A 27,494-nucleotide genomic window follows, 5' to 3' on the forward strand; every position below is an offset into this window, starting at 1 on the left:
GTACAAAATATTGCACTTTTGAATCGCGATTGTACGCTTATAATTGTGTTTTTTGTTGTTTTTTTTTTGCTTTTTTAAAAGCAGCAATGTATATTATATGTCATGAATAAGTGATAAATGTGTTTTAATTATGTTTGATTTTTTTGGTTGCATGTGACCTTTAAGGGAGCACTATCAACATTAAAAGAATGTTGAATCAATACGTTTATGCATAAAAAGTAACCTGTAAATAAATTATAAGGGGCAGCTGTACCCCTGCTTCCTCGGCCCTGTACAGACAGAGCTTAGACGCTGTTATGGGCCGTGAAGAATAGCTTTCTAACACTTTGGATGATTAGGCAAATGACGCTTTCATAAACCATACTATTGGAATTTAGGTCTTTTTCGATACTGTATAAAACATTTGACATCAAAGGAATTGCTTGTTACATTGTTACATTGGTTTGTTTGTTTACTTGCTTACAAGCTTAGTCCTCTGCTATGTATAAGTAGTAAGACTGCAATGGCGGCCATCTTGGCAGCCATTTTGAATTCTGGGTAATATGAAATAATTCCATATAACATGCTGTCACTCTAGAAGTAAACAGGAAACAAAAACAGCTGATTCGAGTTACAAGAATAATGTAAACTTTCAACAAATAAATTACCACCACACATGTTTCATGAAAAGTCGGAGAATCGCTAAAGTCCCCTGTCTCAAAGAATAAGCTGTAAAAAATTATATTACCACGACATGACAATACAAAATTACTTATTTTGCGCCCAAACCACCACTCTAGAAGTGACAAGTGTCCAAAAACATCAAAAGTATCAACACTGGATGTAAATGGGCACCTTCGGTGTTAATCATTATGTAAATTGAACTGCCGAGACGGCAACACTCGACAATTAAAGATGGCGGCCAGAATGGCGGCCATTATGATTATTTTCAAAAGCAAAATATGTCAAACAAATTCTACATCATTTAGCAATACACAAAAGTCAAAGTGAAAGTGATCAGATCGATAGTAGTAAAACTATTCACGATTAACTTTGAGATGTTGTCGGGCAGCAAACCAAATGTCATGAAAATGTTCACAGACCCGCACCACCTAAAATGGCCTGTGAAAATAAACCTGATACCACAATCTTAGAGTATTACAGTCCTTTTCATGAGCCCAAGACATCATACTAACTGAAAACAGTGTCAAACCAAATCAATACTGGGGAGGCTACGAAATCCTATTTCTTGGCCCCTTTTAAGATTCTCCCCCTGAACTACTAAGTCACTTGCGGAACGAACAGCGTCTAGACCTACGCTTCTGTGTGAAGAACAGCCTTTTACGTTAAAACATGTTAAAGCGTATCCTTACCAGATGAAGATTATATAATCAGGTGGTACGGTTTTACTAGAATAAAATTTCAAGGGGAAGTCTTTCTCCATCAGCCGGTGTACGTTGGTGGTGTAGGTATGTAAGACCTGTAAGTGACCGCGTCACAGCAGTCCATACTGATAACATGATTATTACTACATACCATGTAAAGTTCTGACACCCCTACAGGCTAAAATCGGCCTACCCATGACCTGTCAGTTCAGGGTAGGGGTGGTGGTCAAATCAGTAAGACCACTCGACAACTGCAATGGATGATACAGAAAGAGGTTCGGCGTTCATTACCAAGTCACCTGTGGACGGGAGTGTGTCTGTACGGTATGGAACCACAGACAATGGCAGAACAACCCTCGACCCCGAGGCAGGTTTTCGTCTGAGCGGCTCTCAGAACATTCAGTCCTCTGTGATCTCCATCCACAACTGTTTCTACTCTGTACCAGTAAAGACGAAAGCATGCTGCGGCAGGACAGAAATGAAGACTATTTTAAAAGGATTAAAGTAAGTTTGGTTAGGATATCAGTTCTCGCCCTAGTTCCCGATAAACACAGACTTGTTCGTTTCTATAGATCGCCACTTTCCACTTTGTGTCTAAACTTTCCTCAGTGTTTCACTCTACAACGGTCTTTGAACACTCTTTATTCTTTTATTTTCAATTTGCAACACTTCATGGCTATCCCATGTGTTCTAGGCCTGAAAATGTGCTTCCAGTTACTGGACTGACTCTTATTATTTTTAAAATGGTATGAATAAATAGGCTTTCAGATACAATTGTTTTATTCCCCTGGCACCGAGGGAAATCGGTCATACTGATAGAGCAAGTGGATATGATGGCCACAAACTTGATTAAATTAACTGTTAAGCTGAGAATAGTAAAAATTCCAAGGAACCGGGGTTACCATGACCATGTGTTGGGGTAGGACACCTGCATTTCATGCTCTGTCACAGTCTGATGATAACCTCATGACAGGAGGCGTGGCACTCGGGTGCCATCAATGTGTGTAATATTGTTGTCACCACACTGTACAGCTACACATTGATAAAAGTGTCTATTGGTTTGTACTTTACTTTTGAAAAAAACGATTTTGAAAAAAATCCCGTGTAATTGGAACCACAACATTTTTGTATGTGGCTTTTTGTGATTTGACACAAATTTCACTTTGCATGTAAAATCAGAGATCTGTGATTCGTATCCATTTACACTAGGTTACGCATCTCTGTTTAAATTTTGATATTTTTATGGGATCAGAGTGCATCTTTGTTTTGTGTTGTTAACTTTGGTTAAAATGTCAATATGCCTCTTGTGCAAGTTAAATCTGTTTCATTGAAACATTCTCCTGCAACTGTGATAGGATTGATATCATTCTGTGGAGGGGCGGTAGAGTGGCCCAATAGTTAAAGTCTTCACTTTTCATGCTGAAGACCCTGATTCGATTCCCACATGTGTACAATTTCTGGTGTCCCTCGCCTTGATTTTGCTGGAATATTGCTAAAAGCAGCTAAAGACCATACTCATTCACTATTGTTTCAGTGGCATCTTCAAGCCAGGCATGAATGCTATCCTTGGACCAACTGGAAGTGGAAAGTCATCGTGGGTACTTCTGTCAGGCCTTGAGCAATGTTCAAACAAATAAGAACACCCTGTGAATAATTTAGAAACAGACCATGAAAGTCCTAAAACTGCATATTGTATGAGAATATTAAAGGCCACATATACTCTAATAGGGTACAAACGCAAAATCACTTGCTGACATCATTATAAATGAAACCCTGTCATTAAAAATGCTCATTTCGATCTTTAATTACCTTAAATAGACCTTTTGTCAACAGTGCACAATTCTCGGCCGCAAACAAAATTTCAACCAATCAGAGCGGCGCGTCTCCGTGACGTAATAGTGGGTATAGAAATGAGGGTCTGTGCAGTATTCATCTACATTTCAGGGGTTGAACTATTTCGCTTACAGGTTTGTGCAAACCTGAAATCACGAAAGCTGTGGAGAAAAATGAAAGCTATATGTTCTCACAATCTACTATCATTTAGTTTTGTCTCCTGCTTTGCCTAGTTTTTGAGTTACAACCCTTCTTTTCATAGACGATTCTGTCAAAATCACTTGGTGTTGCGAAGTCGTAATCTGTGTTAGGTGGTATAAACCTACACGTTATTTGTCATCATTCACTTGATGCTCAGTTAATGAATTTATAACAGGTATAATTAGTGGTAATGCCACTTAGATTACCCGACAAAGGCCCCCATTTGGCATTTCTTTTGTCTGGATCGATCAAAGGATTAACCAATAACATGCTGATTGATTAATTAGTTTTATGGGGATTTAAATGGGGGATTTGTCAAAAGGTAGTGTTTATGTATGTACATTTACTAATCTATACTGAATACACTCTGTCGTGTCTGTGTCTATGTAAAACAACACCCTTCTTTCAAATGATTAACCGCCAATACATTGATTGCTCATTATTGGCTAACTAAATAACTTTATAAAAAGAATGACGCACATTATGCAATTAGTTGCCAGGTGTGCTTTCTTGGGTAATCAATGAAACTATACCGCAATGTGAAAAACCTGAAACGATACATCACGTTTTCGTATATTAGACTGTTAAAAGACACATCACTTGGGAAATCTGCAGATGAATTATATATCACTTGTTTTTTGTGGATATTGATGGATACATTCCTCGAAGAAGGTAATAGCCTGACATTGCTCCTATAACTTTAATTATAATATTTGCATTTTTGTTTTTAATACATTGTCGTAGCTTTCAACAGAATCATTGTTTTCATCAGACGACATACACTAGGGCGTGGGTGCGAATTATGATTCATATAGGAAAACTATGAAATGTCTACATATTACATTCCTCTTATACATTCGCAGATCGCTTCTTTTTATTACGTTTCAAAATGCATACAAGTATGATTATAAAGTAATTAGGATTATGAGACCAAGTATGAAGACGTTTAAGTGTCTACATACTGGTGAGTGAACGTTAGAAACCAAGTAAATTTAGCAAGTGAAGAAATTTATCGCACAGTATTTTTACTTCAACCCCAACCTCGCTTAGGTTATGTTACAGGTTGTGTCATGCAAACTCCTTTTGGTAATGATTCAAATACATATTTATGTAGTTTTGATTTTCTAAGTTGATGAGAACAAACCATACATAATCTCATTAATTCAAATGAGTTTGACTTCACGATTTTCAAAAATGGCGGCGCCCTGTCTTGGGATGAATGCTATTTAAGTTTGTTTTCACCGACTTACAAAAGGACAATTACTTTCTACTCGTAGTAAAATGTGTATTTTATTGATGGACTTTAGGAGTTTACATGACATTGCTTATAACATAACAATTTCACTCTAGGAATCAGTCAATATAAGGGGTCAATATATAATATTACTTACGATAATTTTGTCACTTCGACCACAACCTCGTTTTGTGGGAGAAAGCGTTATATCCATGCAAAATCCTTTTGGTCAACAATGTGTAGTAAGCAGTCTTGATTTTATAAACTCGAGGAATCTTGAACTCCATTTTCTATCCTGGAAGCGTGGTAGGGGGCAAACCATCTGATTTAGTATATACCACAGGCTTCCACAAAGCTCACTTCTCACACACTAACAACCAATTTAAGCACAAACTTCAGAGTCTGGTGGAAATCTGTGCATAGTTACACCATCACCCGACCCCAAGGAACAATTGACGGCAACACAACAATTCGGCATGTCTTTGGTGACGTCAAGAAATCAGCAAAATGACGAGCTTCCTACACATTTTCTATACATTTAACTGGAAACCGTTCCTGCTATGACGTCACTGTAGGGCTCTGGCGACGAGAGTTACGTAACCTGTCTGCGGTTTCGTTTGCGGGCGAGAGAGAAGCACACGGCTTTTTTGCAACTTTTAAGCGCTTGGTATTAATTAACTACAAGTTTTTTTTAAAAGAAAATGGTGTTTTGTTTATGACTAACCAAAAGTCTTTCATATGCAGTGATAAAAAGAGTACCAAAAAATTGAGTTTAGTGGTCCTTTAAAGTTTTTATCTGTCACAAACATTAATGTAAAATATTATCCATATCACAATGTTCATGACATTTCCAATTATCCATCATTTTACAAGCCCTGGTCATCTCAGAATATTTATGTTGATGAAGTGATAATTGCTTGATTAGTGTCCACAATATGTAACATCAGGGCACACATTCAATACTTCTGTGTGCTGCAGAGACTGGAAACAGGTCCTTTCAAAAAACTAACTTTCACTTTCTCTCCATAAGTATGTTACAAATAATGTCGTGATAAAACTTATGTATACATGACTGTGCTGAAGTAACTAAATTACAAATTTGCATAGTCCATGATGGATGACAGTAATTTTGGAGTGCGTGTGCACGTATTGACAGAAATGTCGGATAAACGCTTTGATATGAGGGAACGTGGTTGATGACATGTGTGCCATATTTAGACGTGTTTGTTTCAGACTGCTAGATGTGTTGGCCGGCAGAAAAGACCCAGTTGGCCTTAGAGGTAACTTGCTATTGGATGGTGCCCCACCCCCTGACAACTTCAAATGCATGGTGGGATATGTTGTGCAGGTAGGTACTCTGCGGGGTAGGTACGTGATAGGAAACACTGGCATGTAGCAATTTGTTGTAGCTTGATATTGATGTTTGAACTATCAATAGCTCTTACCACTGTGTCAATAAAAAGTGTTCTTATCTTCCTCTAAATGCTGGAGGTAAACATGTATTTCTTACAGCTAGGTATTATAGGGGAATAGCTAGGTTAGGACTGTTATCCAACATTTTATCACTAAGATACCTCTTTATCTTGGCAAATACAATGGCTTGTGTAACATGCGGGTACAAGGTTCATAGAATACCTTCCTATCATGTTTACTGATAAGGTTTGTGACGCATGAAAGTGTATGGTACATTGAATACCAGTGATGGATCCAGAGGGGTGCATGCACGCACGCACACACACACATCATAGGGGTTCATAATCTTTTAAAAGCAGCTTGCCACAGAGTGAGTGACTTTAAGAAAGCAACCTTGTCCTAATAAATTTTCTTCTTGCCCAGATTTTTATGACATAATCATTATGATATAATTTTGAAAGAAGAAATCAATATGGTATTTGATGTTAATGTTTACTGGACAATTTAAGAAAAAGTGATAAATAGCAAACAAAGATACTGTACTTCATTATCATTGCAAAATTTAATGGCTACATTTTGGGCAGATATGACATGAAATCCAAGTTTATTTGCAGTTTGAAACCATAAGTGGAAATTATCAAGTGGCACAAGACAAGTAAGATACCATGATGTTATTGTCCGAAATGAAAACTGAGTCATCCCTGAGGCTCAGAGCGATGGGACTTTTTTAACCTCTGCATCCCCATAAAATGTTCTGTCGGGTGCATTTCCCCCTAACCTTTTGACCTTTAACCCACACCCACACATGGAAGTATACAGTTCATTGAACACCACCCTATTTAGTCTACATAATTATGACAGCTAGTAACACATGAAAAATCTCCTTTCCTAACCCACTGTGACATCTCATGAAGCAAGTCAGTACAAGGGTCAGGGAATACCTCCCTATCTAACCCACAATTACTGCTCATGAAGCAAGTCAGTACAAGGGTCAGGGAATACCCCTCTGTCTAACCCAATGTGACATCTCATGAAGCAAGTCAGTACAAGGGTCAGGGAATACCTCCCTATCTAACCCACAATTACTGCTCAGAAGCAAGTCAGTACAAGGGTCAGGGAATACCCCTCTATCTAACCCACTGTGACGGCTCATGAAGCAAGTCACTACAAGGGTCAGGGAATACCCCTCTGTCTAACCCACAATTACTGCTCATGAAGCAAGTCAGTACAAGGGTCAGGGAATACCTCCCTATCTAACCCACTGTGACGGCTCATGCAGCAAGTCACTACAAGGGTCAGGGAATACCCCTCTGTCTAACCCACAATTACTGCTCATGAAGCAAGTCAGTACAAGGGTCAGGGAATACCCCTCTATCTAACCCACTGTGACGGCTCATGAAGCAAGTCAGTACAAGGGTCAGGGAATGCCTCCCTATCTAACCCAATGTGACGGCTCATGAAGCATGTCAGTACAAGGGTCAGGGAATGCCTCCCTATCTAACCCACTGTGACGGCTCATGAAGCAAGTCAGTACAAGGGTCAGGGAATACCTCCCTATCTAACCCACAATTACTGCTCATGAAACAAGTCAGTACAATGGTCAGGGAATACCCCTCTGTCTAACCCAATGTGACGGCTCATGAAGCAAGTCAGTACAAGGGTCAGGGAATATCTCTCTGTCTAACCCACAATTACTGCTCATGAAGCAAGTCAGTACAATGGTCAGGGAATACCCCTCTGTCTAACCCACTGTGACGGCTCATGAAGCAAGTCAGTACAAGGGTCAGGGAATACCTCCCTATCTAACCCACAATTACTGCTCATGAAGCAAGTCAGTACAAGGGTCAGGGAATACCCCTCTATCTAACCCACTGTGACTTTTCATGAAGCAAGTCAGTACAAGGGTCAGGGAATACCCCTCTGTCTAACCCAATGTGACAGCTCATGAAGCATGTCAGTACAAGGGTCAGGGAATATCTCTCTGTCTAACCCACAATTACTGCTCATGAAGCAAGTCAGTACAATGGTCAGGGAATACCCCTCTGTCTAACCCAATGTGACGGCTCATGAAGCAAGTCAGTACAAGGGTCAGGGAATATCTCTCTGTCTAACCCACAATTACTGCTCATGAAGCAAGTCAGTACAAGTGTCAGGGAATACCCCTCTGTCTAACCCACTGTGACGGCTCATGAAGCAAGTCAGTACAAGGGTCAGGGAATACCTCTCTGTGTAACCCAATGTGACGGCTCATGAAGCAAGTCAGTACAATGGTCAGGGAATATCTCTCTGTCTAACCCAATGTGACGGCTCATGAAGCAAGTCAGTACAAGGGTCAGGGAATACCCCTCTATCTAACCCACAATTACTGCTCATGAAGCAAGTCAGTACAATGGTCAGGGAATACCCCTCTGTCTAACCCACTAAGACAGCTCATGAAGCAAGTCAGTACAAGGGTCAGGGAATACCCCTCTGTCTAACCCATGAGGACATTTATTGACGAATGCAGGTTCCCATGAAAATGTTCAGGTTTGACTAACAAAATAATGACAATTTATACAGTATACAATATGCAGTATTTTAGCACTGATAGTTTATTTTAGTGAGTGTGGGTCACATTAATTTGTATCTAATTTAGCTAAATGGCAACAAGTCACCGAACCTTTTCACTCTTGTGTCTCCATTGGAGCTATGGTGATGCAGATTCTGGCCCTTGTCTTAGGTGTGAACAACGTCATCAATAAGACCTTTCAGCAAATCTCTTCTAAAAGTCAACCGTAAACAAGTATTGCTGTGTATGTAGATAGTGATGTTTTACTTAGCTTTACAATTCAAACTTAGGATGATGTCGTCATGGGAACTCTGACAGTGAGAGAGAATTTCCAGTTCTCAGCAGCTTTGCGGTTACCCTCGGATACTACAAAGATGGAGAGAGATGCCCGTGTGAATGCTGTGATAGACGAACTGGGGCTGACTCGGTGTGCTGACACCAGTGTGAGATTAACAGCATTGTTTGTACCCGACACCAGGGTGAGATTAACATCATTGTTAGTACCCGACACCAGGGTGAGATTAACAGCATTGTTTGTACCCGACACCAGGGTGAGATTAACAGCATTGTTTGTAGCTGACACCCAGGTGAGATTAACAGCATTGTTTGTAGCTGACACCCAGGTGAGATTAACAGCATTGTTTGTAGCTGACACCCAGGTGAGATTAACAGCATTGTTTGTCGCTGACACCAGGGTGAGATTAACAGCATTGTTTGTAGCTGACACCCAGGTGAGATTAACACCATTGTTTTTACCTAACACCAGGGTGAGATTAACAGCATTGTTTGTAGCGGACACCAAGGTTAGATTAACAGCACTGTTTGTAGCTGACACCAGGGTGAGATTAACAGCATTGTTTGTAGCTGACACCCAGGTGAGATTAACAGCATTGTTTGTAGCTGACACCCAGGTGAGATTAACAGCATTGTTTGTAGCTGACACCAGGGTGAGATTAACAGCATTGTTTGTAGCTGACACCAGGGTAAGATAAACATCATTGTTTGTAACTGACACCAGGGTTAGATTAACAGCAATGTTGATAGCTGACACCAGGGTTAGATGAACACCATTGTTTGTAGCTGACACCGGGGTAAGATTAACACCATTGTTTGTAGCTGACACCAGGGTTATATTAACACCGTTGTTTGTAGCTGACACCAGGGTTATATTAACACCGTTGTTCGTAGCTGACACCAGGGTTATATTAACACCGTTGTTCGTAGCTGACACCAGGGTGAGATTAACACCATTGTTTGTAGCTGACACCAGGGTGAAATTAACACCATTGTTTGTAGCTGACACCTAGGGCTGGTCATGAGGTTGTGAGTATATAGCTGGCTATTGATGAGATCATGTGAATTGATTAACTTAACCTGTGTCATGGTATGCACTTCTCTCTTTGACTTGACAAGAATTGGGAAGTGGTTAAGATCTTACAGGTGATGATTTAACCGATTGATTATCGAAAATAATTGCTTACCTTTATTTATCAATGTCTACTGGTTATGTTTGTTAGTGCACAAAAAATATAGAAACACATAGTTTTTTCAGGATTTTTTCTCAATTTACACAAAATGCATTTACTGAAGACTAGTATGTTAGGAATGTAAATTTCCTTGAGTCTTTGATGTAAATTTAGTCATGACAAGAAATGAGCTTGTAGTGGTTATGACATGTAACAGACAAACCAACCTTGTGATAAATGCTGTTAACGCAAACACAGTATTTCCTCTTCCAAGTAGAACAACTATTCTTTTCCATGATTAGAGACAAGGATGAGTGGCAGACAGAGCTTAGACACACATCCACACCTGTGGGTGACAAGAAAGAGAATGGCAGTAGTTGGATGTCATATGACTGTCCTGAACACTTAACATGAACGTGGCTCTGTAAATGTTTTAGTTGAACTATGAGGCATTTTATCCTTCGGAAAACATAAACATAATGTTTCCACCGGTGATGTTAGCTGTTTGATGCAACCGCAAACCAAGAAATGGGATGCGTCGAAGCTGTTTACTGTGGGAGGCTGTACAAGGCGATGACAACTGGAATGGTGCAGCGACATCAACACATTGTGACGTAATGCAAAAAGTGTGCATTATCATCTGATAAAGTATTGTTGGCGCCTTTGATCTTTAACCGAAGCATCTTAGAATAGCGCTTTGAGTTCTCTTTTGCTCCTCACCCGAGAAGGACTTCTTAGATGTTTTGTAGGACTCTTATCTCAGTGAAAATGCGTGATGTTTATTTTGTCCTCAGTCTTCTAGTCCAAGTGCCAGGACATACGATAATAGTCACAGCCTTGGGTATTCAAGTCTCTGTCCCTGTACTCCAGTCTCTACTGTAAGGTTCTTGACCATACTCAAAAATTCCAGCGTCCACCCTGCGATCTTGTGGTTGTTCTCAGAGGAATATGAACCTTTGGCATCAAAAGATTTCGAGATAATCACCCTCAAAACCTTTTTCCTTACAGTACTTGCAACTGCCGGCGTTCAAAATAATCGCCGGCCCAGTGACGGTTGTTATTCTACTGGACTGGCAGTTTCAAATATGTGCAGGCTCTAATGACATCCAGTACATTATCTGTCAATTACTTTTCAGCTGGAATGTTTTCCCTTTCTTTTCTTTAATAATGTTCAGGAATCATCCATGATTCATTATGTTATGATAAGTTTCACATCCTAGTACTATTTTTTGATGTAGGAATGTCAACGCCTGTCTTACAAATAAAAACTGTTCTGCGTGCCATAGGCTTCACTTGATGTTGTAGAAACAGTGTGAAAATGTGTACAATGTAGTCTATTTTGTTTTTATTGGTTTCCAAATGGGCCTGCAGATTCCATTCAGAGCCTGTAGATTTTAAAGCCTGCAGATAGCAGCAGGCCCATTGGACAGCTGGTAAATTAAAGTATTGCAAACACTGCTGCATGCATCTAGGAACTGTCAACTGGGTGTGTTTTGCAACGAAAAGGCATGCCAATATTTTCCTTGGCTTAGGGTGGAACCTTATTGCAAAGAATCAGTTGCCAGGACAGCCGCGCACACTCATTCTCTCCATCCGTGTCTGGGCTCTATGAGTGAATCTTGCTTCATCTCAAGACTGTCGTATGCTTTTGATTCCATTGTCTACATCTTCATTTGAAGAAGTCTCGCATACAACAAATTTGGGTAAGGTCTACCATCCTAGGCTACTAATGTCTACGCTGACCTTCCAATGCTTACTACTGCTAACTCACATAGTAAGAGCCTTGGCTTCAACATAGGTGCTGCAGAGTAACTGTTCCCTTGACATCATCATGGAATGTTGCTCCTGGAAGTCAATATGGACTTCACCTCTTACTATCTCCGAGATATATCTGTTATTAATGTGGAGGGTCTACACCAGTTTGGTCTGTGTGGCAGACCAACTTGTGTCAGCCTGCTATATGTTGGTCTTGTACATCTATAAAATATATTGATGTCATTTTGTTTCGTTCTACTTTTCTTGGGCACAGATCACCTTACCTGGCATAGCAGATGCATGTTTGTACTGTCATACCAATGACTCTTTAGACTGTGAGGCCAGTCTTGTACTTCATGCAGAGAGGGCTCGCCACTCCACTTACTGACCTCTGCTCTCTGAGCAGTAAGTAAAGTGTTCATTTTCAAAGCATTTCGCTTATAAGCTCCCCTCTCATCTTGGCATGACTGATTAGTACTGAATGTTAAACAAGTTGAAACCAGGTTGTCCCTTTAATGGCCTTGCAGTGTGTCTGTGGGAAATGGTTTCAAAGCAAGGGTCTACCATTAAGGTCATAGAGAAATTACAGGGAGGCAGGGCTTATTTGCCAGACTGCATCCTTTAGCCTTGAACAATAGTTGCAGCTGACAGCATCATTGATTCAGGACTGCCCACTCACAAGAGTTTTTGTGCTGTGTATGTCAAGGCGTTTATCATTGAGAAGCAACTCATCACAAGTACTGGAGTATGCATATCAGGAGGTACTGCTTTCTCCAGGCCTCACTGTGCAAGGCTACTTCACAGTTATACATTTGACACAAAGTACTCTGCAGCCCACCGTCAAACTGTGGGAGAAATGCATACCTTGAGATAGGATAAGTTTAAAAATTTGGAAATTTCAACATTTCACTTTCTGACCTGTACTCTCTCAGCAATTATGTCAGTAAGGTGTTTATTTCAGATTACCTATGGGGTTTTCAAAGTATTCCACGTCCAAATCCCTTTCTCATCTTAGGATGACTGATTCGTACTGAACATTAAAGAAGTTAAATACTGAGTTGTCTTCCCTTTCACACCCTTTCAGCGTGTGTCTGTGGGAAATGGTTTCGAAGCAGGGGCTGTCCAGATTAAGCCTTAATGTAAGGTCTGGCTGGATATAGATGTGTTCATGAATGGGAGCAGTGGGGAATATTCAGATGGGAGTGAGGCAGATCTTATTCAACAGCATGTTTCCATGCCATGGTCGAAGTAGAAGTAAGTAAGTGCATACCATGAGATAGGAGCCGTATTATAAATATTACAGTGTATTGTTAAAATTTTCATTCATTCATTTAGGTTGGTAATGAGTTTATTCGGGGTGTGTCTGGGGGTGAGAGAAAGCGAACAAACATCGGTATGGAGCTGATTATCTCCCCTCCCGTGCTGTTCCTGGACGAACCAACCACAGGCCTGGATGCCAGCACGGCTAATGCAGTAATGTACTTGCTTAGAAGGTGAGAAGGAACTGAGATGACACAGACTAGATGAATGCATACACAACCTCCTAATTTTATCGCCTGCAATGCGTTTTGCAGGGAGGAGGGTATTGAAATGTGCTCAGTTTGTCAGTCTGTTTTCAGAGCAGAACTCTTAAACTGTTCAATATTTCTTCACCAAACTTGTGACTTAGATTGGTGTGGTGGTGTTCTGGTGCATTTTGATAGTTTTGGAATTCTGAATAAAGTATTTTTTGTGTTTCCATGGCAACAAGTATGAATTTGACTGAAATTGGTGTTAGTGCTCTTTTCTGGAGACCCAACTCTGAAACTGTTCACTATATCTTCACCAAACTTGACACATAGATTGATGTGATGGTGTACTTGTGCCTTTTGGTAAGTTTTTAATTCAGATAAAAACATTTTTTGTGTTTCCATGGCAACAAGTTTGACTTCAACTAAAATTGGTGTTATTGCTCTTTTCCGGAGCAGAACTCTAAAGCCATTCAGTGTTTCTTCACCAAACATTGCACATAGCTTGGACTATTGGTGTATTGGTGCCTTTTGATAGTTTTGGAATTCTTAATAAAATATTTTTTGCATTTCAATGGCAACAAGTTTGACTTCAACTGAAATTAGTGGTAGGGCTCTTTTACGGAGTAGAACTCTTGAACTGTTCGTTATTTCACCAAACTTGGAATATTAAAGCTTGGTCTAGTGGTATTTGGAATTCTGATTTAGATATTTTTGCATTTCCATGGCAACAAGTATGACTAGACAGAAATTGGTGGTTGTGCTCCTTTCACCTTTTAAAACCTTTCATTACTCTCTTTCCATTCTTCTATATACCTAATCATAACTTCTTGACATATTCATGCAGGTTTTTGTGGCATTAGCATTAGTTAAGATGATGCATTTCCCCAAATAGACCAACAGCAAAATGGCTGTCTCTTTGACCAGATAGTATTGGTATTAAAAATACCATTTGTATGCTGGAACAACAGAAATTGTACATTCATAACAATCCAGATAGATCGGTCATTTCTTCCTTAAACCAGAGGGTTTTTTTTCACTTCAGACTGGCCCTGAAGGGTCGTACCATTGTGTTCTCAATCCACCAGCCTCGCTTCTCTATATACAAAGTGTTTGACAACCTGATGCTGCTGTCGGGGGGTGAGGTAGTCTACCATGGCGCTGCACCTGAGGCTCTCGAGTACTTCCAGTCAGTAGGTATGTCCCAGCTTCCTGTCACTCATGACTCATATCGAACATTCTACTTACATGTGTGCTGAGCTCTTAGAAGCAGAGCATACTAGCCAGTTCACGCATGTCAATTTCTGTATTATTTCCATGAGAAAATATTTTTCAGTTTAGAACTGTCATGGAGTCAGAGAGCAGTTATAAATGAGATTTCTTTCATCCAGGTTATATCTGTGAGGAACACAACAACCCTCCGGACTTCTTCCTGGACGTCCTCAACGGCGACTACAATACCATTGATAACTTTGAGGCCCCTGACAAGAAAGAAAATGGTTTGTGGAATCTTTGCTAGCTACAGATATGGGTGACCACTGTAAGACTTAAAGCACTGTGAGAGTGAGTAGGTGTTGACTTCAGAATGGTGCACATTTGAGTTTTATTGAATTACTACAGTCTTGTTGAATGTTGTACTTGACCCAACTGTTGATCTTGAGAATTACAAACACACTAACAACCCAAATGCTAGAAATATAATTTCAAAGAAAATTGAGCAGTTCAATTTGATAGACGTCTGGCGTGATCTACATGATAATACGAGGAAATACACTTGGTGGAAAAGAAATCCTAGACTGCAAGCCAGACTAGACTTCTTTCTAGTCTCCCAGGACATAGGTAACATCACTGTAGATGCTCAAATTCTTCTGGGATACAAATCTGATCATTCAGCTATAACATTTACTTTCACGAATAACAACAATAGAAGAGGAAACGGTTACTGGAAATTTAACACCTCGCTTTTTCAAGATGAGGAGTATATAAATATAGTTAAGACCATGATAGAATTAGCTAAACAGCAATATGCTCTAAGTAATTGCACCGAGGATATAAGGAATATTGACGATAATGATTTAGTTCTAAGTATCGATGATTGTCTTTTTCTTGAAACATTGCTGATGAACATTAAAGGTAAATCAATCTCCTACAGTACCTTCTTGAAGAGACAGAAAAAAGACAGAACAAAATATCTGTAAGCTAAAATAGTTGATATTGAGGATACTATTCGTAATAACTTCCAAAACATTAACAAAGCTCTTCTGTCTGAGCTATCTAAATATAAGTTGGAACTGGAGAAAATAAAGGAACAAGAGATCAACGGTATTCAGATCAGAAATAGAATATTGTGGCAGGAAGAAGGGGAAAACCTACAAAATTTGTAATCTTGAAAATAGAAATTTTATCAGTAAATCAATTAACTGTCTTCTATCAGATGAAGGTGAGTTAATCAGTGATCAAAAGGATATTTTGGCAAGGCAAAGACATTTTTATCAAGAACTACTGAAAACTGTCTTATTTCCATGCCTTAAATTTTCGCAAGTGACGGTCACTAAACCTTTTCGCGCCTTCTTATTTTCGCGAGGCGCTAGTTGACCAATATATTGACAAATGCAATACAGTATAAATACCTGAGATATAGGTCTAAAGGGTACTTTACATGACTATGGTTTTCTAGCAGAATATTGATCGATAAATCTTTCATTCAGCCATGAAAAAGACCGGTCACGTGACAAACATGTGATCTTGTAACAGAGGGCATCTCTGAATGTTGTAGCACAACACCCAGGTGCGTGATCATTGAGTTGTTATAAGATAAACAGATTTGCGTAGTGATTTAAAAACAAATGTATTTGATATCAAACCTAGTTCTCTTTAACCGGTTGTTAGCCCAATGAAAACAAAATGATCTCTTCTCACGTGATGTGACTGCTTACGTAGATGAAACAATACACTTGCAAATCAGTGTTATGAAGCATGTACATGCACGGTGGATAGTGAAATATCTGGACAAGCTCTCCAAAGAGAAAGACTTTGTTCTGAGGGGTTGGCAAAAAGCTAATCTCTTGTGAAAACTGTTAGTAAGAGGATCAGTAAGTGACACATGTTAATTCAGATTAGCCCAGCGGGGACACGTGAATGAGCAGTGTACACTTGTATTGTTTTTATGTTGTTGACTTATCTGAAGAAAGTGAATGATATATCTATATTATCTCGTGTTTTTATTCTCGCGTTATGAAGTCTGACGCGAAGTTCGCAAAAATTAAAGGGTCGTGAAAATTTGGCTGTTTACAGTATATGCTGAAAAAGATAGTAAGATAGACCACAATATAGTTCTATCTACACTTAATGTTCCAAGTCTTCCAGCAACCTTGACAGAAAAATTAGAAAAACCCATTAATAGGAGTGAAATACTGAATGTTCTGAAGTCCATGAAAAATGATAAAAGTCCTGGTATTGACGGATATCCAATAGAATTTTTAAAATTTTTCTGGAATGATTTGGGTAAATCGATTCTCCATTATATACATCAAACATTTAAAAATAACCATTTATCTTAAACCTTGAACAGGGGAATAATAACCTGCATACCTAAGCAAGGTAAGGATAGAAAACTGCTAAAAAATTGGCGCCCTATATCCCTTCTAAACTCTGTGTATAAATTGATTAGTGCTTGTATCACTAATAGACTGAAATGTACGCTAGACTATTTAATACAAGAAAACCAGACTGGTTTTATTCCAGGTAGATGCATTAGCGAAAATATAAGACTTCTGTATGACACCATTTTTGAGACAGGAAAACAAAATATGAAAGGTCTTTTGCTATTAATTAATACTGTTTCAATGCTGTCGTAAAAAAGTTTAGATTTGGCACAAATAGACTAAAATGGATCACTCTTTTACAAGTAACGCGACGTCATGTGTCATTCAAAACGGCCACCTATCAGACTTCTTTTCTAACTCAAGAGGCTGTTGTCAAGGTGATCCAATTTCACCATACCTCTTGCTCTTTGTTGCTGAAATTTTAGGCATTATGATTCATGAGAACAGAGATATCAAGGGTATTGTGTTGAATTGTAAGGAATATAAATTAGGTCAATACGCAGACGATACTCAACTATTCTTGGATGGCATTGATACTAGTCTCAAGGCTGCTAAAGACGCGCTGTCTCTATTTTATAAAATTTCAGGTTTGAAAATTAAGGTGGAAAAGACTAAAGCAATATGGCTAGGGTCTGTGGTCAACAGTAAGGATATCATCTGCATGCTGTACGGTGCACAAACTGAGACCACAGTTTATTCGTAACCGAATAATTATGTAATTGCTACAATTATACCAGAGTACATTCATTTAGACTTAGATAACGTGTCGTCTCATCACATCACAGAATCAGCTTCAAATCTGCACACAACATCTCAAGGTTACATGTTGGACAGCTCATGGCAAATGCTCCCCGATGACTCACGTATTCTAACGGCTCGCCAGCCTGGACATGTCCGTCCCACTCAACAGTGCCAGTCATCGGTCTGTAACATGACACGAGAATTAAACATTCAGTATAGACCGCATGCATATATACAGACAGTGTATATATCCACTCACATAAACATCACATAACATACAGGACACATCAAAACTGACCGCTAGTGCACTGCAGCTGAGAATAATCTAATTCAAATTTCCCTCCCTTTTATACCTACCAGAGCGCCCCCATACCTATAGCATTACTTCCCTTTGTTGTATCTTCCGATGCTAGGAGAAAGAAATTTCATTCTAATTCGTGCCTCAAACGAAAGAAATTATATTGAGACTGGGTTTCTGAAAATTTTGAGGTTTTGGGTATATTTCTGAATGCCAACCTGAAGGATCTATACTAGAAAAAGACTTACTTCAATTTTGAAGATTTTAGGATACTGGCAAAGAACGAAGTTGACTCTTATGGGGAAAATTACTGTTATAAAAACTCTAGCTCTCTCGTCTCTGGTACATATATTTTCGGCTCTACTTAATCCACCAGAAACATTTATTAAAGACTTGGAACAAAGGTTCTTCTCTTTTGCATGGAACGGAAAGCCAGATACAATAAGGAGAGTAACACTGAAAAAAGACTATAAGGAAGGAGGAATTAGGATGACAGATATTACCTCTTTTATTGACTCACTCAAAGTAGCCACCCTAACAAGATCTTTATCTAGAGCTAACTGTAACAACCCCTGCAACATTCCTAATATTGATCAGTTCATGAAAGTGGATAACCCATATTGGAAAGATGTTTTTCAGGCATGGAAGAAATACAGATCTTCTTTCAAAATTAATCCAGATGATTTTCAGAAAATACTTTATGAACCACTATGGCTGAACCATCAGTTTGCAGTCTCCTCTTTTTTGATTTATAACTGGTTTAAAATGGGTGTTACCGAGATCAAAGATATTTGTAACTCTGACAGGTTTCTATCATTTAGTGAATTTAAAGCTAGATTCCCAGTTAAGGGTACCTTTTTAGATTGTAATAGACTATTGAAAAATATTCCCTGGACTTGGAGAACTACAAAAGCAATCATAAAGTCGGAAACCAAAATCTTGGTATCAATGAAGTGATTTTAATGTTGCTTACACCCTTCAAAGGTTGCAGAATCCTTTATGATAAGTTGATTAGAACAGATAAATTGCCTGAAGTTTGCAAGAAATGGGAAATTTTAACAAATATTTATACATCCTGGTACACTATTTTTCTAAACTATAGAAAGTGTACAAAAGACATTAAACTGTTACCTCTTCAGTATAGATTTATTCCTAAAGTTATCTATACCTGAAAGAACTGATAAAAACGAACATACTGTAATAGATAATAACTGCTGTACATTCTGTGAAAGAGAATCTGAAAACATTGTACACGTGTTTGCATCTTGTGATATTGTTCGGACCTTTTCGAATGACTAAAGTCTCTATATTAAGAATACTGTTAATATTAACATTTTATTCACAGATTTTGTAATATTATTAGGGATTAACACTGGCTACCCTTTTGTTAATAATATCATTCTTGCTGGAAAACGGTTCATATACCTAGCTAGTATAACTGAGAGAAAGCTTACTCTTGACAATTTTTTGTGCGAGTTAAAAAGATACATAGCCAGGAAAAATAACACTATGACGAATTTCCAGCAAAAATGGCCCACAGAGTTAACACTGCTATTTGATGTACATAGCAATTTGTTTCTAGTGTGCAGTATATATTGCCCTCCGCATGTATCTTGGATATGTAAACAGTGCTAATGTCTGATGTAACTTTTTACCCAGTGTACCTGCCATGTTAATGTTATGTTGGCCACACCTATATTACACTATATTATTACATAAACATGTAGCCTGAATGTACCTTTTCACTGTGGACATTTTGAGAACTGCTTTTCACGTATTGAATGTATTTTATTTGAATATGTATACAAAGCCATTATGAAATAGAAATATATTATGCTAATACCATGTCAATACCTATGCACACCTATATTCCCATACAATTACTGAGGTAATTACGTAACCGCCTCGCCGAAATGAAGACTGTCTACACGTTTTAAAATATATTATGCCAGTAGCGCTATAGCATCCTCATACATCTATATTCACACATAATGCGAATTGCATTTGTGTAACAGCCTTTCTGAAATGAATATAGCTCATATGATTTGGGTAACACATGGTGCAATTATTGTTACAAATCTCTTGTACATCCATATTCTTGTTTGAAGATTTAACTATGTAACTGCCTCACTGAAATGAATAAATTATTAGAAAAAAAAGAAAAAACAATTACTACAGTCTTAAGTTTAAAAAAAGAGCAGATTGAAGACATTAAAACTCAAGTGACACTTACTGGTTAAAGCATGACACTATCCCAGAAAATGGGGTATGAACCCCAAACTGTTGGATCGACATAGCCAAGGGGTGTAACTCTCTACAACCACAGGGCCAGCCTACTGCATAGCTTACATTATTGATGATTAATGATGGTGCTGAGTCTTTTTCTTGTGTTGCCAGGTAACTTTATCTGTTAACATCAGCTTACTTCAGTGTTTGAGTTTGAATCCAAGGGATTCCAGTCGGCACAAGCCTCCCACTTTTTGGTAGTGTGCTTCAAAATGGGGTTCCAATAACTTGCCACTGCATTGAATATGACATTCCATTTCAAACATAACTGAAAATGACATTCCAATTCAAACATAACTGCTATAATCCTGGATCTGGGTCTTTGTGTTAAATAGGAAAGAGTTTGGGTTTTTCTTTTAAAAAAAAGCAAATTTTGCAATTGTCTGAGGATAATATATGCATTAATTATTACTGTTACGATTTGAATAAAATAAATGTGTGTAATTAATAAACAACTTAAAAATGTGTATCAGATGCTGTCAGCCAAATGAAAGGATTTACACTATCAACAATATGACAGTAATAAAGAATACATAAATACCAGAATGAACTAGGTAATGAAAATACTGATACTAAGTACCCAATCAAGCTTGGAAACCATTGGTAAAATGCCCATTGGTTGTATTCTTGTATAGAGTCCTGGAATTCCTTTGTTTTATTGGTAAATAATATCATTCAGAACTTTTATTAATGTGTGCTGAAATTTTGTTGTTATTATTATTGTATTGCGGATAAATGTGACTGTGGTAAATTAAACATTTAACCTTAAAATGTATTGTAACTGATATTAGTTGTCAGTCAGTCCAACAAACCTAAGTGTCGACCATTGCACAATTATGTATATGCACCCACACATGCACCCACATCTCCACACATGCACCGTTTTTTCAAAGCTGTCACAACAGCGTTGTCTGCCCTTTTCTGTGTCACTTGTTTAGTTCTCTATTTGACCTGTAGTCAAGTTATTTTCACTTGTTGCACCATTCAGTGCTGACTATAGCAAATGATGCATGGTTTAACTCCTTCATGCGGCAAGAACTCTTAGTATTCTCATATTCAATGTAAACTTACTTTTTTTCAGAAAGCAAGAATCTTCAGGAAACTCTTGTAGAGAATTTTAGACAGTCACAGTGGCATGACAAGTAAGCATATTGCAGTACTATTGAATAACATCTGAACAATGTTACAATACATACTGATACAAACAGTAATGAAGATTTATTTGTTTATGACAGAGGTTTTATTCCAAGGTTTAGTCTGTTATCTTATGCATTATCCAATGTGTGAAATACACACCTGGAAAAGTATCGCAAAACGCACATCATTTTATACTATCAGTTTGTTACCATAGAATATGGCTCAGGAACTTATCCAAATCTCGGTTTAATAAATTTTTCTATAAATGTGGCCTCAGGGAATGTTTAGATAGTGAGGAATAATTGGATGGTAAATCTAAATGCTGAAATAATGACTAAGGAAAGTGTATTCCTAGAAACAAACATGACAAACCACTGATTTTATAGTGCTGATAACTGTGGTCGCATGACTTTAGCACAGGCAGTCTTTCTCAAGATTCTTTCATTAAAGCCTCATAGGAAACCACATAAGTATTAACAACCAAGTACAATTTCAATATCTGGTGTAACCTCTGCCAACTACAATAACCTCCCTCACCCTCCTCCCCTCTCACATCTATGAGGTGTTTAGGTATTCCATTCCCTTTTTCATGTAGGGCTTGTTCCAATGTATTGGGTCAGGATTTCTGTGGCATATTGTGCAACACATAATGTACCAAACATCCTTTATGGGATTGAGATCTGCACTAAAGGAAAGGAAAGTGTAGAGCCGCTAGCAACTTGGAGTAAGAAATCACTGATGGCATCCACACAATGTGACCTAACATTATCGTCCATGTGTTCGGAGGATGTAACGTTATATTTGGGACACTCTCTCAGTGGAGAACAAATTCTACTACTTTTGTTGGGTTGAGACCCGTCTGGGATTTGAACCCTAACCCTCAGGGTCAAGCATCTGATCACCAGCACACTAATACTATCCCCAACATAACATTTGTTACAAGACATCTTTGTCCACAATAATGCCAGTCAGGGTCTGCAATATGATTGTTGTGTGTCATATGGTGAGAATGGAGATTCAGAAATGGAGCTGGGGCCCACTTGAATACTTGCTGTAATAGGCTGTACAAGTAGATAGTGGAATTATAACTTAGGTTGGCTTTATGTCGTAATGGCAATGAAATGTTGGCAACATAAATGACAATGGTAGCTGAATTTCAAGTTTCAAGGCAGATAGTTCAGTCACCCTGTCCCATTATCTCGCTCACTGAACAGCTTCTAGGTGCAAATAACGTTCACCAGGCCTAACTAATGCATCATTATTCCAGACTGATGAATGAGGTCACGGAGATCTATGACAAGTATGTGAAGGATGATGAGAACGGCACAATTGTTCGGATGCCACGAGTGCCATATGCAACGTCTTTCTTCAATCAGGTACAGATTACAAACCTTATTTTGCTTTGTATAAATGAGTATATTTTACACTTTTTTCTTGGTGTTTTTATATTCTGATGACAAATGATTGATTGAAATGAGAAACAGAATTATTAAATGATCTTAATGTTTCAGCTGATGGTTGTCTCGGGAAGAACAATAAGAAATATCATCCGAAATCCCCAGACATCCATATTGCAGGTGAAAGCCTTATTATATATTTTGGTATATTTTCAAGGCATCAAGAAGGGTTATATATAAGATAATGTCACCTGGCAGCTCTATTGGAAGGTAAAGCACAAAAAGAATGATTTTGTGATCTTGGCTTCAAGTCCAAAGTCCCCCTTAATCTGTTCTCGGGTTTCTCCTGAGGGGCTCATCTCTATGATCCGTGCCAATTCCACCAAGCAATGTGAGACCTCTATGAGACCATGTTAATATGTAAGAGAGTTGCAATCATCTAAACATGCAATACAGGGGCAGAACATTTACTATGTTACTCGTTTATGTAACTCTTAAGTCAGTAATGTGATAAAGTGTGCCTGTCGGAATGTTCGAATAGGGGAACAGTTATGAACTTCCATACATGTCAGTTTTATAAGTGTTATAAGTTTTGATTTTACAGTGCTATTTAGAAAATGGTCAGATGTAACATATACAGATTCTAGTACTTTAGTTGGGTAAGTCCCATCCGGGATTTGAACCCACACCCTCAGAGTCTGCAACCTAGTTGCCAGCACACAAAGTCAGCTGCTTAGCCACTTAGCCACCATGACTTTGTGTGCTGATATATAACCTATGTTACATTTGACCACTTTCTAAGTGGCATTGTATAAACATTGCTTTCAGCTGTGGGAGCTGTGGCAACTTATCAGAGGGGTACACAAAGTTCGCAGTCTAGACTACCAGTTGTCCTACTTCCCTGCTTGTTATGTTGGCTGTGTGGGTTAGGTGGCTGGCTTTATTTGGTGCAATTAGGTGTGGAGTGGCTTTAAAAAAATCAGGGCTGGGACACAGTGCAATAAAATAACTAGAATGTGCACTGACCTAAGGAAATGTAATCCAAAACCTGACATATGTTCAGTTTCTTTGTCATCCCAAGATGATTTTTGTTGTGTTTTCAGGTGTTCGTAATGATAATCTTTGGAGTAATTGTTGGTGCTATTTACTTTGATGTGGATAACACTGCATCAGCAGGGATTCAGAACAGCTGAGTCAGGAGACTTGCCTCTGTTGTTTCATCTGCCATTAGATCCCTCCTTTGTATGTATTGTCTCTCTGCATGGACTGAGAGATGGTTAGTCAGGAGACTTGCCAATGTTGTTTCATCTGCCATTAGATCCCTCCCTTGTGTGTATTGTCTCTCTGTATGGACTGAGAGATGGTGAGTCAGGAGACTTGCCTCCGTTGTTTCATCTGCCATTAGATCCCTCCTTTGTATGTACTGTCTCTCTGTATGGACTGAGAGATGGTGAGTCAGGAGACTTGCCAATGTTGATTCATCTGCCGTTAGATCCCTCCTTTGTATGTACTGTCTCTCTGTATGGACTGAGAGATGGTGAGTCAGGAGACTTGCCTATGTTGTTTCATCTGCCATTAGATCCCTCCCTTGTGTGTATTGTCTCTCTGTATGGACTGAGAGATGGTGAGTCAGGAGACTTGCCTATGTTGTTTCATCTGCCATTAGATCCCTCCCTTATGTGTATTGTCTCTCTGTATGGACTGAGAGATGGTGAGTCAGGAGAGTTGCCTATGTTGTTTCATCTGCCATTAGATCCCTCCCTTATGTGTATTGTCTCTCTGTATGGACTGAGAGATGGTGAGTCAGGAGAGTTGCCTCTGTTGTTTCATCTGCCATTAGATCCTTCCTTTGTATGTATTGTGTCTCTGTATGGACTGAGAGATGGTGAGTCAGGAGACTTGCCTATGTTGTTTCATCTGCCATTAGATCCCTCCCTTATGTGTATTGTCTCTCTGTATGGACTGAGAGATGGTGAGTCAGGAGACTTGCCTATGTTGTTTCATCTGCCATTAGATCCCGCCTTTGTGTGTATTGTCTCTTTGTATGGACTGAGAGATGGTTAGTCAGGAGACTTGCCTATGTCGTTTCATCTGCCATTAGATCCCTCCTTTGTATGTACTGTCTCTCTGTATGGACTGAGAGATGGTGAGTCAGGAGACTTGCCTATGTCGTTTCATCTACCACTACATCCCTCCTTTGTATGTATTGTCTCTCTGTATGGACTGAGAGATGGTGAGTCAGGAGACTTGCCAATGTTGTTTCGTCTGCCGTTAGATCCCTCGTTTGTGTGTATTGTCTCTCTGCATTGACTGAGAGATGGTGAGTCAGGAGACGTGCCTATGTCATTTCATCTGCCATTAGATCCCTCCTTTGTATGTACTGTCTCTCTGTATGGACTGAGAGATGGTGAGTCAGGAGACTTGCCTATGTCGTTTCATCTGCCATTAGATCCCTCCTTTGTGTGTATTGTCTCTCTGTATGGACTGAGAGATGGTGAGTTAGGAGACTTGCCTATGGCGTTTCATCTGCCATTAGATCCCTCCTTTGTATGTACTGTCTCTCTGTATGGACTGAGAGGTGGTGAGTCAGGAGACTTGCCTATGTCGTTTCATCTGCCATTAGATCCCTCCTTTGTGTGTATTGTCTCTCTGTATGGACTGAGAGATGGTGAGTTAGGAGACTTGCCTATGTCGTTTCATCTGCCATTAGATCCCTCCTTTGTATGTACTGTCTCTCTGTATGGACTGAGAGATGGTGAGTCAGGAGACTTGCCTATGTCGTTTCATCTGCCATTAGATCCCTCCTTTGTATGTACTGTCTCTCTGTATGGACTGAGAGATGGTGAGTCAGGAGACTTGCCTATGTCGTTTCATCTGCCATTAGATCCCTCCTTTGTGTGTATTGTCTCTCTGTATGGACTGAGAGATGGTGAGTCGGGAGACTTGCCTATGTCGTTTCATCTGCCATTAGATCCCTCCTTTGTGTGTATTGTCTCTCTGTATGGACTGAGAGATGGTGAGTCGGGAGACTTGCCTATGTCGTTTCATCTGCCATTAGATCCCTCCTTTGTGTGTATTGTCTCTCTGTATGGACTGAGAGATGGTGAGTCAGGAGACTTGCCTATGTCGTTTCATCTGCCATTAGATCCCTCCTTTGTATGTACTGTCTCTCTGTATGGACTGAGAGATGGTGAGTTAGGAGACTTGCCTATGTCGTTTCATCTACCATTAGATCCCTCCTTTGTGTGTATTGTCTCTCTGTATGGACTGAGAGATGGTGAGTCAGGAGACTTGCCAATGTTGTTTCATCTGCCGTTAGATCCCTCCTTTCTGTGTATTGTCTCTCTGTATTGACTGAGAGATGGTGAGTCAGGAGACTTGCCTATGTCGTTTCATCTGCCATTGGATCCCTCCTTTGTATGTATTGTCTCTCTGTATGGACTGAGAGATGGTGAGTCAGGAGACTTGCCTATGTTGTTTCATCTGCCATTAGATCCCTCCCTTATGTGTATTGTCTCTCTGTATGGACTGAGAGATGGTGAGTCAGGAGACTTGCCTATGTCGTTTCATCTGCCATTAGATCCCTCCTTTGTGTGTATTGTCTCTCTGTATGGACTGAGAGATGGTGAGTCAGGAGACTTGCCTATGTCGTTTCATCTACCATTAGATCCCTCCTTTGTATGTACTGTCTCTCTGTATGGACTGAGAGATGGTGAGTCAGGAGACTTGCCTATGTCGTTTCATCTACCATTAGATCCCTCCTTTGTATGTACTGTCTCTCTGTATGGACTGAGAGATGGTGAGTCAGGAGACTTGCCAATGTTGTTTCATCTGCCGTTAGATCCCTCCTTTGTGTGTATTGTCTCTCTGTATTGACTGAGAGATGGTGAGTCAGGAGACTTGCCTATGTCGTTTCATCTGCCATTAGATCCCTCCTTTGTATGTACTGTCTCTCTGTATGGACTGAGAGATGGTGAGTCAGGAGACTTGCCTATGTTGTTTCATCTGCCATTAGATCCCTCCTTTGTATGTACTGTCTCTCTGTATGGACTGAGAGATGGTGAGTCAGGAGACTTGCCTATGTCGTTTCATCTGCCATTAGATCCCTCCTTTGTGTGTATTGTCTCTCTGTATGGACTGAGAGATGGTGAGTCAGGAGACTTGCCAATGTTGTTTCATCTGCTGTTAGATCCCTACTTTGTGTGTACTGTCTCTCTGTATGGACTGAGAGATGGTGAGTCAGGAGACTTGCCTATGTCGTTTCATCTGCCATTAGATCCCTCCTTTGTGTGTATTGTCTCTCTGTATGGACTGAGAGATGGTGAGTCGGGAGACTTGCCTATGTCGTTTCATCTGCCATTAGATCCCTCCTTTGTGTGTATTGTCTCTCTGTATGGACTGAGAGATGGTGAGTCGGGAGACTTGCCTATGTCGTTTCATCTGCCATTAGATCCCTCCTTTGTGTGTATTGTCTCTCTGTATGGACTGAGAGATGGTGAGTCAGGAGACTTGCCTATGTCGTTTCATCTGCCATTAGATCCCTCCTTTGTATGTACTGTCTCTCTGTATGGACTGAGAGATGGTGAGTTAGGAGACTTGCCTATGTCGTTTCATCTACCATTAGATCCCTCCTTTGTGTGTATTGTCTCTCTGTATGGACTGAGAGATGGTGAGTCAGGAGACTTGCCAATGTTGTTTCATCTGCCGT

At 39.4% G+C, this 27,494-nt stretch overlaps 1 protein-coding gene across 1 annotated transcript in view; it reads left to right on the forward strand.

Moving 5' to 3' along the window:
- The first annotated feature begins 1,620 nt into the window (after window positions 1-1,620).
- Window positions 1,621-27,494, forward strand: part of LOC137283846 (broad substrate specificity ATP-binding cassette transporter ABCG2-like) — a 36,800-nt gene continuing 10,926 nt past the window's right edge. The window contains exons 1-12 of the mRNA XM_067815527.1: window positions 1,621-1,868; window positions 2,899-2,958; window positions 5,866-5,980; window positions 8,884-9,036; window positions 13,150-13,307; window positions 14,368-14,519; window positions 14,714-14,825; window positions 15,865-15,869; window positions 21,334-21,394; window positions 22,657-22,765; window positions 22,901-22,966; window positions 23,890-23,972. Of these exons, the coding sequence (XP_067671628.1) occupies window positions 1,621-1,868; window positions 2,899-2,958; window positions 5,866-5,980; window positions 8,884-9,036; window positions 13,150-13,307; window positions 14,368-14,519; window positions 14,714-14,825; window positions 15,865-15,869; window positions 21,334-21,394; window positions 22,657-22,765; window positions 22,901-22,966; window positions 23,890-23,972 (1,322 nt within the window). The remainder of the gene's footprint in view (window positions 1,869-2,898; window positions 2,959-5,865; window positions 5,981-8,883; window positions 9,037-13,149; window positions 13,308-14,367; window positions 14,520-14,713; window positions 14,826-15,864; window positions 15,870-21,333; window positions 21,395-22,656; window positions 22,766-22,900; window positions 22,967-23,889; window positions 23,973-27,494) is intronic.

The sequence above is a fragment of the Haliotis asinina genome, chromosome 5 (genome assembly GCF_037392515.1).
Source record: "Haliotis asinina isolate JCU_RB_2024 chromosome 5, JCU_Hal_asi_v2, whole genome shotgun sequence".
Taxonomy (NCBI): domain Eukaryota; kingdom Metazoa; phylum Mollusca; class Gastropoda; order Lepetellida; family Haliotidae; genus Haliotis; species Haliotis asinina.